Below are 17,312 nucleotides of genomic sequence, written 5' to 3' on the forward strand. Positions count from 1 at the left end.
ATATATATATATATATATATATATACATACACACATATTATATACACACACACATATACACATATATTATATATATATATATATATATATATATACACACATATACAGATATATCATATATATATACATATATTATATATACATATACACATATTTTATATATATATATATATATATATATATATATATATATATATACATACATACATACATATACACACATACATGCACTTACAATAACATAGAAATCAATATAAACAACATTAACATCATTATCATATGAGAATATGAAGTAATATATAAGAAGCACGTTTCATATAGATATAAATTATTAAATAGTAAAATCTTCTTCTATAATTTGCTACCGTGGCTATTCGTTTGTCTGTCCAGGATTTTAAATCACCTGTAGCTCGCAAACCGTTTCACCTATTGACTTGAAATCTGGTACACATATAGTACGTTACGTCTGCTATCCGCTTTATGGGTGATGATTGTATTACTCTTTTTATCTTTATTTTATTTTATTGTAGAATCAACTCCTATCTGCGCACACCAGGGCGGCCGTGGGCAGATGCGTATGGTGTATTCACTCCATGTTATTGTGCATTGTGCTGTCACTGGTATTTTGATAAAAGAATTTGAACAACATATAAGAAGCGTATAAATTATTAAACAGTAAAACATTAACATTTAAGAAGTAAAGTTACATTGAGTACTACTGCAGTGCCTTCAGGTATACCTCATTTTTTCTTTGCCCATTACATGCTTAAATGTATACATTTTTTGGTGTACCTACCCGAGAACACGCGACATATAACCGACCGTGGGAGAAGCATGGATTTTAAACACGCATTGAGTTCATCTGCTGGTCTCCCTCGTGGAATAACTGGTAACGTTTGACTAAAATCTACAGCGAGTAAAACGACATTACCTCCTTTTTTTTTTTTTTACTATCTCTGAGATCTTGCTTTTTTCGGTTCAAGGCTTCATAAGCTCATTTATGTTCCATGGTGTACTTATCCCAAACCATAATCTTTGAATGTTGCAAGACTTTCGCCTTGTATGTAGATCGGGGTAATTACATTCATTGCATTCCTAGTCTGAATCACAATCTGATTGTAACATCCGCTACGTGCCCTCTTTTAATTGCGAGAAACAGATATATATAGCCAAATTCTCGCGCTTCGTTGCGGCAAAGTACTGCTTTTAATTTTTTATTAAGAAGAAAAGAAAACCTTTTTAAACGGATCAAAAATACAGTATACCAATAACAATTTGTTAAGGATCTGTTTTTTTGTGAAGCTCCCTTTTCACAGCTGTCGCGCTACGGCGTGTGTTTCGTTTATTTGACAGTTTGTAGATCGTGGTAATTACATTCATGGCATTAGTTTTCTGAATCACAATCTGATTGTATGGGTGGTTACCTGCCAGGTCACGCTTGTGGTTTGTCAGCAAGTCGCCTTACGTCCGCCACGTGCCCTCTTTCTGTTCCCAGAAGCAGATCATAGCATGGTTTTAATAGTTTACTTTCAAATAATGCAAAGAGTATGCGACATGTGTTTCTCCCTAATTCTGGGCTCATCAGGCGTACACACTCACTGCATCCCCTCTCGGGAATCGAATCTCTATCGTCAGCGCCAGAGGTGAAGCCCCTAACGTTGCGCTACGCCGTGTGGTTCGTTTATACCTCGTGTCTTCTCATTAAACTTTTATCTCGCGAATATGTTATTGCAATCCGCAGCGGGAGCGTTTCTATAAACTTAATTTAAACTTACGTTTTACACCGTGCTTTTTTCTCTTATGAAGATGCTTGTATGCTTCACTCGCTCGCTTCTTATTGTTTCGCTCCCTTCTCAATTGTTTAATGAATTTTTTGTTCTTCACGGTTTGCGGCTCTTCCTTCATTTCTCCCTACTGCGTTCTTTTATCTCGCGAATATGTTATTGCAATCCGCAGCGGGAGCGTTTCTATAAACTTAATTTAAACTTACGTTTTACACCGTGCTTTGTTTCCCTTATGAAGATGCTTGTATGGTTCACTCGCTCGCTTCTTATTGTTTCGCTCCCTTCTCAATTGTTTAATGAATTTTTTGTTCTTCGCTGTTTGCGGCGCCAGAGTTGAAGCCCCTAACGTTGCGGTCAGCAAGTTGGCTAACATCCGCCATGTGCCGTCTTTCAGTTGCGAGAAGCAGATCATAGCATGGTTTTAATAGTTTACTTTCAAATAATGCAAAGAGTATGCGACATGTGTTTCTCCCTAATTCTGGGCTCATCAGGCGTACACACTCACTGCATCCCCTCTCGGGAATCGAATCTCTATCGTCAGCGCCAGAGGTGAAGCCCCTAACGTTGCGCTACGGCGTGTGGTTCGTTTATACCTCGTGTCTTCTCATTAAACTTTTATCTCGCGAATATGTTATTGCAATCCGCAGCAGAAGTGTTTCTGTAAACTTAATTTAAACTTACGTTTTACACCGTGCTTTTTTCTCTTATGAAGATGCTTGTATGCTTCACTCGCTCGCTTCTTATTGTTTCGCTCCCTTCTCAATTGTTTAATGAATTTTTTGTTCTTCACGGTTTGCGGCTCTTCCTTCATTTCTCCCTACTGCGTTCTTTTATCTCGCGAATATGTTATTGCAATCCGCAGCGGGAGCGTTTCTATAAACTTAATTTAAACTTACGTTTTACACCGTGCTTTGTTTCCCTTATGAAGATGCTTGTATGCTTCACTCGCTCGCTTCTTATTGTTTCGCTCCCTTCTCAATTGTTTAATGAATTTTTTGTTCTTCGCTGTTTGCGACGCCAGAGTTGAAGCCCCTAACGTTGCGGTCAGCAAGTCGGCTAACATCCGCCATGTGCTGTCTTTCAGTTGCGAGAAGCAGATCATCCATCCATCCATCCATTTTCCAACCCGCTGAATCCGAACACAGGGTCACGGGGGTCTGCCGGAGCCAATCCCAGCCAACACAGGGCACAAGGCAGGGAACCAATCCCGGGCAGGGTGCCAACCCACCGCAGGACACACACAAACACACCCACACACCAGGGCCAATTTAGAATCACCAAGAAGCAGATCATAGAATGGTTTTAATAGTTTACTTTCAAATAATGCAAAGAGTATGCGACACGTGTTTCTCCCTAATTCTGGACTCATCAGGCGTACACACTCACTGCATCCGCTCTCGGGAATCGAATCTCGAACGTCAGCACCAGAGGTGAAGCCCCTAACGTTGCGCTACGGCGTGTGGTTCGTTTATACCTCGTGTCTTCTCATTAAACTTTTATCTCGCGAATATGTTATTGCAATCCGCAGCGGAAGCGTTTCTAGAAACTTAATTTAAACTTACGTTTTACACCGTGCTTTTTTCCCTTATGAAGATGCTTGTATGCTTCACTCGCTCGCTTCTTATTGTTTCGCTCCCTTCTCAATTGTTTAATGGATTTTTTGTTCTTCGCTGTTTGCGGCTCCTCCTTCATTTCTCCCTACTGCGTTCACAGTCTTTTCACGTGATTACGTGGGAGGCGTGATGACGTGACACTCAACTCCTCCTCCCACGGCCATCGAGCTGCCGTCCATTACAGTATATTGTGAAAAAAGAGGTTCCAGTTATGAACATTACGCGTTGAATTTCGAAATGAAACCTGCCTAACTTTTGTAAGTAAGCTGTAAGGAATCAGCCTGCCAAATTTCAGCCTTCCACCTACACGGGAAGTTGCAGAATTAGTGATGAGTCAGTCAGTCAGTCAGTGAGGGCTTTGCCTTTTATTAATTAGTATAGATAGTCATTTGACACTAGTGATTCAATTACCTCTACACCCTTAATTCTATCCTGATTATTAGAAAATACTAAATCCATACATGCTTCCCTCTACATTGGTGCTTTAACACAATGTGTTAAAAAAGAGTCACCAATTATTTCTAGAAACTCCTGCTCTTTTGTTTCACTATTTACAAGGTTAGCCCAGTTAATATTTGGGTAGTTAAAGTAATCCATGACTATAATATCTCCCTGTAAACTTGACTTTTTAATATTACTAAAAAGATGTCCAATGAAATTACTGCCTGCTTTGGATGGTCTATAATACACTCCTAAAATAAAGACTCTTTCCCTAATACTTTCCAGACGAAGCCAGATGCCCTCACTAAGATGAGGCTCATTGTTCAATTGAAGAAAACCTGCATTTAAATTTGAAATAAACTGCAACCCCAGCTACTTTTCTATTTTGTACATCCATCCCAAATAATGTCTCTATGTTATACTCATCCCCAAGATTTTTTAATTTGGACATATGTTTCTTTTAATTAGAATAATATCATAATTATACTCAGCTACATACAACTCCAACCCAGTTCTTTTTATTTTTAATTGGGTTAGAATTTACATTACTAGCATTTTTATTTTTATATTGTTGTTCATTTCTTTATCTACAGTTCGAAACCTGGTCTGTCATAAACGCCATGATCATATTGTTATTTAAAGTTTACAGTGTGAAATGTAACCAAACTAACTGAAGCAAAGTAATGAAACTTCCCTTGATTTGGGACAAAGCAAATGGACTATAAATGTGAAAATGATTTTCAGTTTATGTGACTTGTGACTTATTCTTCAATATTTAAAAAAATGACTCGACTTGACCCTATTATTATTTTTCAAACTGCGTTTATTTACATTCCACTAATATACTGTACAGTATTGTACCCTGAGCCGCATGAATTAAATCATGTTCATATGGCTAAGATGTTTAGATACTTAAACTAAATGATATCAGGTGATAAAATTGCTTTAACTCATTGGCTATGTGCCAGGACCCAAGTGAGGGCAGTAGTGAATTAAAGCTGTTTGAATTGTAATATAAAAAATATAAAAAGGGGAAGGAATGCAGGGAATCTAGAGCCTAACCCAGAAAGCACTGAATGCAAAGCAGGAGCAATCCCTGGACAGCACATCAGCCCATGATCAGCCACACACACACATACACACACCAGGGCCAAGTTATCAAAGCCAGTTTACTGAACCAGCATGTGTTTGGACTGTGTGTTATTAATAAAATTAAAATAAAAAACACAAGGACCAGGAAGTGGACACTGGGAAAATCTTAAAACTAAATCCATAAGGACAATAGCGGGGTGTGTAGTTAAAGTAAGGTCCCTGAAGCTGTGAGGGATCAGCACTTAAAAATTCCCATTGTCCAAAGTACGTGCAGCAGCCTTGTCATCTCAGGGAGTAGAGTTGCTGTGAGTGTGAAAGAAAAGATAAATTTTGTATGTTATAACATTTACCTGTGCAGAATGTGCTAAAAGCAGAGAGACTTAAACTTCTGAGGCACAGAGGAGGGATCTGGCCAAACAAAGCCAGACACTTCACACACAATGCTCGATAGCAAGCAGGCTACAAATCTCATACACACAGATCTCAAGTTGACAAGGAATGTGAGCAGCTGCATGTGCCCGTGTGAGGTGTTTTTTAGCCTACCAGATAAACATGCTAAGTTACACATAAGCAGGAAACTGCGAAGGTTCAAGGGAGCTGTATGGGAAAAGGATAGTAACTAATTAGAAAAAAAGGGATAAAGTGTACAGCATGTGATTTTTGTGGTTTAACAAATCTGTGAAGTCTTATACTGTGTGATCAATGCACCTTCAACAATGGGTGGACCTCTCCGGCAGCATCTTAAATTGGTTTTAGTCTTATTTAAACAGGAAGAAAATTCTTTTGTTTGTTGTGGTGATTGTATCTCATATCATATATCATGATATTGTATATGATGTACCAAAGGATCTATTCTGGGTCCACTGCTCTTTTTAATCTATATGCTTCCATTAGGTTATCTCAAAACACAAGGTGAGCTACCACAGCTATGAAGATGACACACAGCTGTATTTATATATATCACCTGATGACCCTGATGCTCTTGGCTCTCTGTTTCAATGTCTTAGGAGTATTTCTGAATGGATGAGTAGTAACTTCATCCATCCATTTTCCAACCCGCTGAATCCAAACACAGGGTCACATGGGGTCTGCTGGACCCAATCCCAGCCAACACAGGGCACAAGGCAGGAACCAATCCCGGGCAGGGTGCCAACCCATCGTAGATTAGTAGTAACTTTCTCAAACTAAATAAGGAAAAAAGAGAAATCTTAGTGATTGGAAAACATGGATATAGTGAGGATATCAGAAATAAACTTGATCCCTTAGTTTTAAAAATTAAGGTGGAGGTAAAGAATTTAGGGGTAATCATCGACTCTGACCTAAACTATAAATCGCATATTAACCAGATTACTAGGACTGCATTCTTTCACTTAAGGAATATAGCAAAAGTTAGACCACTTATAACTTTACAAGACACTGAAAAATTAATTCATGCTTTTGTATTTAGTCGCATAGATTACTGTAATGCACTACTAACAGGACTATCTAAGAAAGACATCAATCGCTTGTAGTTAAAGCAGAATGCAACAGAGAGAATCTTAACTAGAAAAAGAAAATTTGAGCACATCTTACCAGTTTTAGAATTATTACATTGGTTGCCTGTGTCACTCAGAATTGACTTTAAAATATTACTAATGGTAATAAAGCCTTAAATAATCTTGCCCATCATATTTGTTGGAGTGCCTATCCACCTACACTCCAAGTAGTAACCTTAGATCTTCAAATGGATATCTCTATATATACAGTAATCCCTCCTCCATCGCGGGGGTTGCATTCCAGAGCCACCCGCGAAATAGGAAAATCCACGAAGTAGAAACCATATGTTTATATGGTTATTTTTAGAATGTCATGCTTGGGTCACAGATTTGCGCAGAAACACAGGAGGTTGTAGAGAGACAGGAACGTTATTCAAACACTGCAAACAAACATTTGTCTCTTTTTCAAAAGTTTAAACTGTGCTCCATGACAAGACAGAGATGACAGTTCTGTCTCACAATTAAAAGAATGCAAACATATCTTCCTTTTCAAAGGAGTGCAAAGCAAGCAGTCAAAAAAAAAATCAATAGGGCTTTTTGGCTTTTAAGTATGCGAAGCACCGCCGGTACAAAGCTGTTGAAGGCGGCAGCTCACACCCCCTCCGTCAGGAGCAGAGAGAGAGAGAGAGAGAGAGCCACAGAAAAACAAAGTAAAAAATCAATACGTGCCCTTTGAGCTTTTAAGTATGCGAAGCACTGTGCAGCATGTCCTTCAGGAAACAGCTGCACACAGCCCCCCCTGCTCACACCCCCCTACGTCAGCGCAAGAGAGAGAGAGAGAGAAAGTAAGTTGGGTAGCTTCTCAGCCATCTGCCAATAGCGTCCCTTGTATGAAATCAACTGGGCAAACCAACTGAGGAAGCATGTACCAGAAATTAAAAGACCCATTGTCCGCAGAAACCCGCGAAGCAGCGAAAAATCCGCGATATATATTTAAATATGCTTACATATAAAATCCGCGATGGAGTGAAGCCGCGAAAGGCGAAGCGCGATATAGCGAGGGATCACTGTAATCTTCATTTGGATCTTGATCTTTGATTGTCCGCGAATGAGTTAGAAGAAGAAGCACTAAATGGCAGTAGAGAGACAGCTAAAACATAGGCATTGCATTAAGAATCTCCTCCAGGCTTATACTACTGAAGACTGTAGTACTCCAATCACACCTCAAAACACAGACATTCAAACTAAACAAATTGTTGTGCTTTAAATGAACTAATCTTTATATATAATCTTCATCTGGATCTTGATCTTTGTTTGTCCGCGAATTCCACGCATGCGTAGACCACATTCCAGTTTAGTACGTTGTTGTTACTCACGGATGTCAACAATGTGCCGGAATAACGAAAGGGGTGGTGGACAGTGTTACACTGGTTAGCTCCTGAGGCCTGGTTAGAGAATGAGATTGCCGAAGATAAAAGGTATGTGCCTACGTAACATATGAATGAAAGAAAGACAGTGGGTAAAATGAATGACAATGTAACAGCACGTTCCGGAAATTATTATTGTTACGTTGTAGCCGGCAAGTGCTGCGCGTCTCACAGTTGTACCCTGGCTTGCTCACATGTCAGTGAAGTGATCCCTATTTATGCTTTAAAGAGCCTGGATACCTATGTGTCCCCCTTTTATAACCATTGCTCAGTGTATATTGCCTTACTCTTTGGATTGCCACAAAGCAACCTGCGAGATTGGAGAAAGGTTGAGAAGTGATCGTTAGAGGAAACGACAGCGTCGTGAAAACAAGACGGACTGTGAACGGAGAGAAGCAGAAATGCTCCTACACCACCACATAATTACTATTCGGACAGTGATTCCGAGTAGGCCGTTCCTATCGAATCAATGTCCAAGGGTTTTGTTTTGTAATTTTGTTTCCCTTATAAAAAATCATAATGCTGTGCGACGAAGGGCCCAGTTTACGACTGGCAGCCGCGTTTAAACAGGGAGCCCTTCACAGACAACTTTAACACGTAGTTGGGCGCACATGGCTAGTCTGCTTATAATTCCAAGAGCCAAGCTTAAAATTAGTGGTGAAGCGGCCTTTTGCTGTTATGCACCTAAAATCTGGAGTACTTTACCTATATAAATTTGTCAGACTAATATTGTGGAACATTTTAAAAAACTTGCTAAAAACTCATTATTTTAATTTGGCTTTTTTGTAGCGACTTTCAGTTGTATTCTTAATAGACTATATGGGCATAGAATTATCATATTCTTCAGGGATCTGATTTTAGTACTAATCCCCACTATTCTCTGTTGTTTCTTTCTGGTTCTTCTGTGGTGGCAATCTGCACCTGCACCACCTGATCAAGGCACCATGCAGCCCCCTGAGATGTTGGAATGAAGGTGCATGTCTCAGCTGTCCATGAGACCAACTTCATCAAATCCTATCATGTGAAGTATGAAAACTAAGAGGTTTAATTTAGGAACATTTATGTTAGCTGGAATGTCTAGTGTGGCTGGATGGACTTTTGGCCATAGATTGTGTTTTTTATTTCTCCAGCCTAACTGGAGTTTTTTTTTTTTTGTTTCTTTCCTGTCCTCCCGGCCATCCGATGTTACCTTGTTTTGTTGTTATTTATTCTTTAATATACGGGTTGAACGAAAATGAAGTACTGTACCACATTTCTCAAGGTCATTGTGTGAGGTAGAGACAGCCGAGTGGGTTGGGGTGGGGGCCTTTGATAGGCGATCCCTTGTAGTTTTCAGTAGGCAACATACCTTGGTTCGGTGTGCACCGTGCTTTCACTGTCAAAGCATTCTTCAAAAACAACAAATCCATCATTACTATGCAACTCACCTTCCAAACGCACTTCAGCATTCCTCCTAATAATGATGCCCCAAATCAGAAAGCAATTCTTCAGTGGGTGGTTAAATTTAGACAGACGGGTACAACAATGAGTAGAAAATCTCCAGGCTGTCCTCAGACTGTACAAACGCCTGAAAATATCTAAGCTGTAAGGGCATCAATTTTGCAGTCTCCTAGATTTTCAGCATGCAAAAATGTTTCTGCCTTAGGCATTTCCAACATGTTTTTGAGGAGGATTTTGCATGAGGACCTTAATTTCATCATACAAAATGATGGTAGTGCAGCAACTCACTGAGAGAGACTGGGAGAGCCATACAGAGTTGTGCGCAAACATTCTGAAAACCGTTCATCGAGATGCCATCATCATATGCAGCGATGAGGCACATTTCCATTTGAATGGTTGCGTAAATAAGCAAAACTTTTGCTACTGGGCTGAAACCAACCCTTGTGAACTTCATCAGAGACCCCCTCACAGTGAGTGTGTTACAGTTTGGTGCACCGGTATAGAATTTGTTTGGCATTGTAGGCCCTTACTTTTTTAAGGAGGGGAGAGCAGCGGTCACTGTCACTTTAAAACGTTACATTGAAATGATAGAGAACTTTTTGCAGCCCCAACTGGAAGAAATGGATGTGGTGGATGCCTGTGGTGGTTTCAACAGGATGGAGCAACAGCTCATACGGCGCAGAGATCCATGCAAGTTTTGCAGGAGATGTTTCAAGGGAAGCTGATTTCCCTGCGCGGCAAAGTCAGGTGGCCTTCACGTTCGCCTGATCTCGCTCCATGCAATTTTTTCTTGTGGGGCTATCTCAAGTCGAAGGTATACACACACCGACCTTAAAACCTTGAAGCCATTAAGGACGCTATTCACCACAAAATCGCCACTATTCCTGTTGAAATGACCGAACGAGTCATGCATTCAGAAATCGTCTTGAAGAGTGGGTCACTAATGATGGCCACCACCTTAAAGACATCATTTTTAAAACACAGTGAAAAAATACTATTTTGTATACCCTTTCTTGTGTCGTAATGAACTTTATTTCATCTTGTAGCGTTTTTGTAGAATAAACATTTGAAATGCGGTACTTCTTTTTGGTTCACCCTGTATATTGTCTAATCTTAATTGTTATCTCTCCTTGTAACTGTCCTTTGTCATTTTATAACGCACTTTGAGCTACATTGTTGGATGAAAATGTGTTATATAAATAAATCTTGTTTTTGTTGTAGCCATGTATTATTTTATATTATAACTGAGATATGCAAATCTGTTATGTGAGCTGAGTGGGTATAAACCAGAGTCTTGTGTCTTTGTTCAGTGACTGTCCTTTCTGCTAATCTGTTGGCTGCAGGGATCTCCCTTTTCGTGAAAATAAATAAAGACAGATGACAGGTTTCATCCTTCCTGGTTCTTCAGGGTGATTATTTATATTGATTAAATATCTACCACACAAGGTGTAATACTACGCAACCTCTGATCAAATGCAGCATGTCACTGCTGGTCAAGAGATCAATTTTGATTAGTGGTTGGTTTTCTTGCTATAAACATTTACCTGAGCCATAATCAAAAACTATAGAATGTTTAAGCATGCAGTGCCTTGCAAACGTATTCAAAAAGTATTGTATATAAATAAAAAACAAGTTAAAGCTGAAAAGTTGTGAGTGCATATGTTCGATCCCCTCAGCTATGAAACCTCTAAATTAAGATCTGGTCACACCAATAAACTTCAGAAGTCAGAAGAATTAGTTGATTAAAAACCACCTGTGTGTAATCGAAGTGTCACATGATGTCTGTATAAACAGAACTGTTCTGAAAGGCCCCTGACCCTGCAACACCACTAAAGAAGCAATATGAAGATCAAGGAGCACTCCAAACAGGACAGATTCAAGGTTGTTGAGAAGTATAGATCAGGATTGGGTTAAAAAATGTATCCCACACCTTGAATGTCTCACAGAGCACCACTAAAACCAGTATAACAAAATGGAAATAATATGGTACCACTACAAACCTGACAAAAGAAGGGTGCCCACCAAAACTCGCAGACAGGGAGGAAAAGGTAGGCATTAATCAGAGATGCAACAATGACACCCAGGATAACACTAAAGAAGCTGCAAAGCTCCATAGAGCGGAGCTTAATGTAAGAGTGACCAGAAAAAAGCTGTTGCTTAAAGAAAAAATACGAAAACATGTTTGGAGTTTGTCCAGCAGCATTCTGTGGACTCCCTATACACATGGAAAAAATTTTTCTGGTCAGATGACTTTCTGGCCATCATGGGAAATGCCATGTGTAGCACAAACCCAACACTTGTCATCACCCTGAGAACACCATACCAACAGTGAAGCATGGTGGTGGAAGTATCATGCTGTAGGGATATTTTTCAATGACAGGGGTAGGAAAACTGGTCAGAATTGAAGAAAAGAAGGATGGTACTAAATACAGGGCTTTTCTTGAGGAAAACCTGTTTCAGTCTGCCATAGAATTGGGACTGGGATGAAGGTTCACCTTCCAACAGGACAATGACCCCTAAACATAATGCTAAACATAAATGGAAACTTTAAGTATCTTGGTATTGCCTAGTCAAAGCCTAAACCTCCATCCAATTGAGAATCTGTGGCATGACTTGAAGATTGCTGTACACCAACACAGCCCATCTAACTTGAAAGAGTTGAAGTAGTTTTGCCTGAAGGAATGGGCGAAAATCCCAGTGTGTCGATGTGCTAAATTAATACAGACATTCCCCAAGAGACTTGCAGCTATAATTGCAGCAAAAGGTAGCTTTACAAGGTATTGACTTTGGGGGTCAAAACCTATACACACTCGTGACTTCTGCTTTTTTGTCTTATTATTGTGTGTGTCACAATAAAAAAAAACTATATTGCACCTTCAAATTGTTGTGCAAGTTGTGTAAATAAAAAGGTGCTAACCCCCCAAAAATCAATTTTTACTCCAGGTTGTAATACTATAAAAACAGGACATACAATGATGGAGATGAATATTTTCATAAGATACAGTAAGTTTGACGTACTGGGCCTACCCGTGGTTCACTTTATTTGGGTACTGCGCGAGACCCTGTATTGGCTACATGGTCTTATTTTACTTTTTAAACTGTTCATGTTCTTCGTCCCCACCTAATAGATCAAACGAGCAAGCACAAGACACAAATATTCCTGGTTTCCCTTTAGATAAGACGGTGAAATGTGGAGTTTAAGTTTGAACTTTAATGTTTGAACGTTGTATGAATCCTTTGTAATAAAGAAATTTGATAATACAGGGACTGCGTTTTAACTGCTTGTGACTCCTCATAAGGAAGCCTTTTTGAAGCATGTGTGTGTTCTTACTGATGCACTGTCACAAAGTAATTAGCATGGTCTAATGCCTAAATCAAGTAATGTCCCTCCACCACCTCAGCATTATAATATGCCCAACACTGTCCTATTCTGTGGTGTGCTGACTGGTAAAACTTAAAATATAAAAATATGCAAACACAGGATATGTAAAGCACAGTTGCCTTTATCAGAACAAAGTGTGATTTGGAATCAAGCACATCTTTTTAGCTGAGAACAGGTAAAACCTGCTGTTTGCAATTCCCAGAATCTAAAGTACTAATACTCTCTCAGGAGTAGAGCTTCTGGGAGAGGAGGCACTGCTGTGATCCCTCAGGACCTTCTGGAAATGATCACAAATAAGATTAAAAAGTGCTCTCCTACTGTACACTTTACTTACAAGAAATGACTACCTACCCAGTAAGACCTCAGTTTCCAGGTTATGCAACCCACGATTCCATGTTTGTTGAAAAGTATTTCCTTCCCTGCGATGTACTGACGCCCTGTTCAAGGATTCCTGCTGTATGCCCGATGCTTGCTGAGATAGGGTCAGAGTTTCCCTCAACCATGTTTGAGATAAGTGGATTTAGAAAATGGATGGATGGATTTCTTTCCCTTAACTCACATCTGACACATGAAAGTTGTTGGGGAAAAAAATCCAGCAATCTTGAAAAAGTGAGTTAGCATAGCTAACTACATCTAAAAGTTGTGAAGGTGTTTGTGGGAAAGACTCGCACCCTAGCACTCACTCACTCACACACACACACACCCTGGCTGTATTAGCATTACTGGTGTAGTAAGACTGACAAATGCCCTAGATCATTTCCTTTATGACATGTGAAAAATAATTGCATGTGGGGAGTGTACCTGTCTCTTTTATGGTGTACAGTAATGTAAGCATCCATTGCTGAGTAATATTTCCTCCATTATTTGTAATGACCCCACTTTTTGAAAAGTTGCATGGTTCTAAACAGTTCAGTGTTTCACCCACCCATGTATTTCCTAAACCTCTTGCCACAGTGATCGAATATGACACTTGTGATTCAGTCCAACTCCGTGTTTGAAATGTGAACAGCTTTGTGTACATGCTTACAAAATAACTTATTTTGCTTAAGTGTATTCCCGTTACTGAAGACTAGGTGCCATCTGCTGTTAAAAGGGGTGCAAAAATATTGAAAGAACATAGATGCTTGCATTTTCAAGCTTGCCGGCATGGCAAGACAGACCACTCTAAAAATTACCACACAGTATCAAATATCCGGTACTGTATATAAAAGAAAATTTCCCAAAATGTCTGTTACATAGTGACAAAAATAACAGACCTGATGAGCTCCGAACTCTATAGGCTGTGACTTCCTTTTGTTCCCTCTGAGCAGAATTGCCAAGTCACTGACACTACAAGACTCCATCAAGGTAGGCTTGGGTCCATCAAAAAGACCACAGTCTCTTGGCAAGCGATCAAATGACTCAGGAAAGAAGTGCTGCAACAGATCTACCACACCTGATGCCATGTTCAGAATTCCTTTAATAAGAGTAACAAATAAAGACAGTTTTTTCAGTGATTCTCAGAAAGTAAAAAGAGCTGCCTTTAAATCTGCAGTTGTATATCATTTAAGGTAGCATGCACTATTTTTACACCCAAAGATTTGAAATTAGGTTACCTGAGTGTGATCGGTAATTCTGGTACAGTTGGTAGATCCGCTTGGGCTTTCTAACAATAAACTGCTCCTGCTTTGTGTTTCTTTGTCTCCTCCTTCTGTTCATGCCACTCTTGTTGGCATAGTAGAACAAAGAGTGAAGGTCACTGAAACGGAAAGCCACCCCCTTCATAATGCTCTGGGCTGTGTCACCTGTCAGAAACATTGCATTGGGATCATTGATAAATTTCATCAACAGCATAAGCTCGGCCTGGGTGAAATCTTGGATTTCATCCCCATAAAGTTCATGAATGGACCAAGGAATTTCATCAAGCTTGGATAGTCTTTGAGACAGATTAAAAAGAATGTCTTCTTCATCAAAGTAGCCTCGTTGCCGTTTGATCTGCTGATAGATTTGAAAAAGGCTATAAATTTCACTGCGATCCTCTTGAAAATTAGGAGCCCTCTTCCTGCCCAGCGTGTAGTACTGTTCTTTGGAAAGAAATCCATCAGGGCTACTGAAGGACTCAAAAGATCCTCTGAGGAAGGACTTGATTTCCTTCCAGACCAGGGCTGGGTTAGAAAAAGATCTACCCTTGATCATTTTTGGCCACATTTCAGAATTGAACACCTCATAAGTCACAAACACACGTGGATCAGCTTCTTTAAGCTGAATGTCGATAATGCTCTCATCTTCATCCAAGTCCTCTTCAAATTCTCCTTCTTCATCATCATCTTCAAGTTCTTGAATCATGTTCTCGTCCACAGCAGACCAACCAACAATGCTTCTCCTCATGCTGCCATCTGGATTCCTTGGAAAAAAAGGTTCAGGCATTGAGGCATCAAGAAGCAGCAGCAACTGCTGAGACGTGACGAAAAGTGGGTAATGTTCATCTTGGATATCCTGCAGCCGATGGATGTTGGGCTCCAGTGTCCTAAAATGGCTGGTGGCTTTGTTGGATTTAGTCAGCTCTACAAAGTTCCTTTGCACTTCTTTGCAAAGAACATGATTTTTGGTCACAAAAATCTGATGCAGATGCTCCAGTTGCTCCTGAACATTATTGTCTATATCAGCTTCCGCAATGCTTTTGTCTTCCTGATGGGAAGCTCCCATGCTTTGCTCACAGTGTGCACTCAATTTTGAATTATCTTCTTCATTTTCAGTCAAGTCAGAATCATCATTTGAAGAGCACTCTGAAAATAACAGATCAGCATCTTCATCATCATCTTGCTTGAAATTATCTCTCTTTCTCACAGGTTTAGTAAACCAAGGTCCATTTATTTTCTCTGCAATGAGCCAATATTTTTGAAATTGTTTCCACAGTCTGTAGAGACAACATGTGGTTTTTCCTGTTCCACTTCTACCAATTAGGATGATGGCTTCCAGAGGACTGGGGTTTAAATCAATTATAGCATATTCCAGCTCTCCAACTCGGAAAGGATATTCTACTTTGATGTCCATGTTGCTGATGATGTTGTAAGCCATGTTGGTACTAAAGCTATGGAACTTCATTATGTTGTATTCTGTTTCCACAGCACTGGCAGGAGGAAAGTACTCTGTAGCTTCTCTCTCTTCTGTATTCTGACCGTCAATATATTCAATGTAGCAAAGTGGAATTCGCTTCTCTACATTGCAGCTTGAGGAAATCTTGGCACGGTTTAGACCCTTCAGTTTCTTTCTCAGGATGCACATCATCCCACGATTAAAGGCGTGACAGATGTTTTCAATGCTATGGTCCAGCTTTCCATGGTCTAATATAATGTCCCACACTCGTATCATCTCACTGTACACCCTGCCTGTCGCTCTCTGAGTGCTCTGACTCAATAGCTGCACACTTTCAATGATCTTCTCAGGATTTTCACTACAGCGAGGAGAGAAGTCAACTGCAAGTTCCCACAACATTCGTGCACCTTTGTCCAGTTTAGCTTCATAGAGTCTGATTTTACTGCCTAGATGTTTCAACCTCTTCTGCAGGCTGTGAGTCCACTCCCCATTTCCAAGCTGCTGAATCACTTGGACTATTTTTGCTTTCATCTGCAAGGAGACATCCTTACTGGCAAGTTTTTTCAAGACTTCTGTGGTGCACTCAATTTCCCATGTCATGTTGTCAAAGTCCAGCCCCTGAAGCCAATTTTCCCTTAGCACATCTAATGAGGCTTCTGCCTCTGGAGCGTCTTCTGGAACATCCTGCTCAGCAGATTTGAGGCACTCATTTGTAGTACTCTCAGGGTCCATGACTTTGTATCGATTTGATGTATCGCTGACATTACATAATTCTTTGTGTATGTTATTTACTGAACCCGATGCTTCTGGAGTGGCTGGACTAGTCACCAACTGTGCATGTTGGCATGTTATAAGTTTTTTTATTTCAGTTACAAGACACTCAAAAAAAGGCACAGAGGAGCTGGCGTCTTTGCAGTGCACTAACTGGAGGCTTCCCATTTCCTTTGTGCAACTGTCCATTTCAGCTACACTTTTCATCTTGAGCATTTCGGTTCCTGTTACACCTCGGCTCACCTTAAGGCGCTGAATTCTTATCCTGGGCTCTTGTCGTTTTCGGTTGCTCAGAGCCTTCTTCCAATATATAAGTCTTTGATCTTTCCCACTGACTTTAAATGTAGCCTCCTTATCTTGCTTATTTTTCACTTTGGTATTTATGTCAAATTTGGCCAGCATATCCATAATTTCTTCCAAGTGTCGTGAACTTGAGGCAAATATGATGTGAAGCAGGGTGTTCCCATTCTCATCCTGTAAATTGGGATCCAAGTAGTCATATGTCTGAGGGTTTGACTCAAACAGCTGGAGGAGGTACTTCAAGATGTGTAAGCCAAACTCATCTGGAAGAAGATCAATTTTAATTTAAATATAGAGCACAACCTGTAGCATTCATAATGAGATCAACATATAACTAATTTGAGATTCACTCTTATTCTTCATTCCAGGGATTTGCTAATTCAACCTGCTAATTTAATCTTTACTATATGTGTATCTCACAATTGTACTATAATCTGTACCCTTAATTTTTGGAAAGTTAAACAAACTGTTATACTGCATTCATGCATGCCTTTTAAAGAAGAGCTGCTCCC

At 39.9% G+C, this 17,312-nt stretch overlaps 1 protein-coding gene across 2 annotated transcripts in view; it reads right to left on the bottom strand.

Annotated features, from left to right (window-relative positions):
• Window positions 1-17,312, bottom strand: part of LOC114663651 (TPR and ankyrin repeat-containing protein 1-like) — a 147,714-nt gene that overhangs the window by 102,509 nt on the left and 27,893 nt on the right. For both annotated transcript variants that reach the window (XM_028817542.2, XM_051936047.1), the window contains exons 13-14: window positions 14,250-17,063; window positions 13,911-14,110 (exon numbers count right to left, since the gene is read on the bottom strand). In XM_028817542.2, the coding sequence (XP_028673375.2) occupies window positions 13,911-14,110; window positions 14,250-17,063 (3,014 nt within the window). The remainder of the gene's footprint in view (window positions 1-13,910; window positions 14,111-14,249; window positions 17,064-17,312) is intronic.

Source organism: Erpetoichthys calabaricus, chromosome 13 (assembly GCF_900747795.2).
Source record: "Erpetoichthys calabaricus chromosome 13, fErpCal1.3, whole genome shotgun sequence".
In the NCBI taxonomy this organism is placed as follows: domain Eukaryota; kingdom Metazoa; phylum Chordata; class Cladistia; order Polypteriformes; family Polypteridae; genus Erpetoichthys; species Erpetoichthys calabaricus.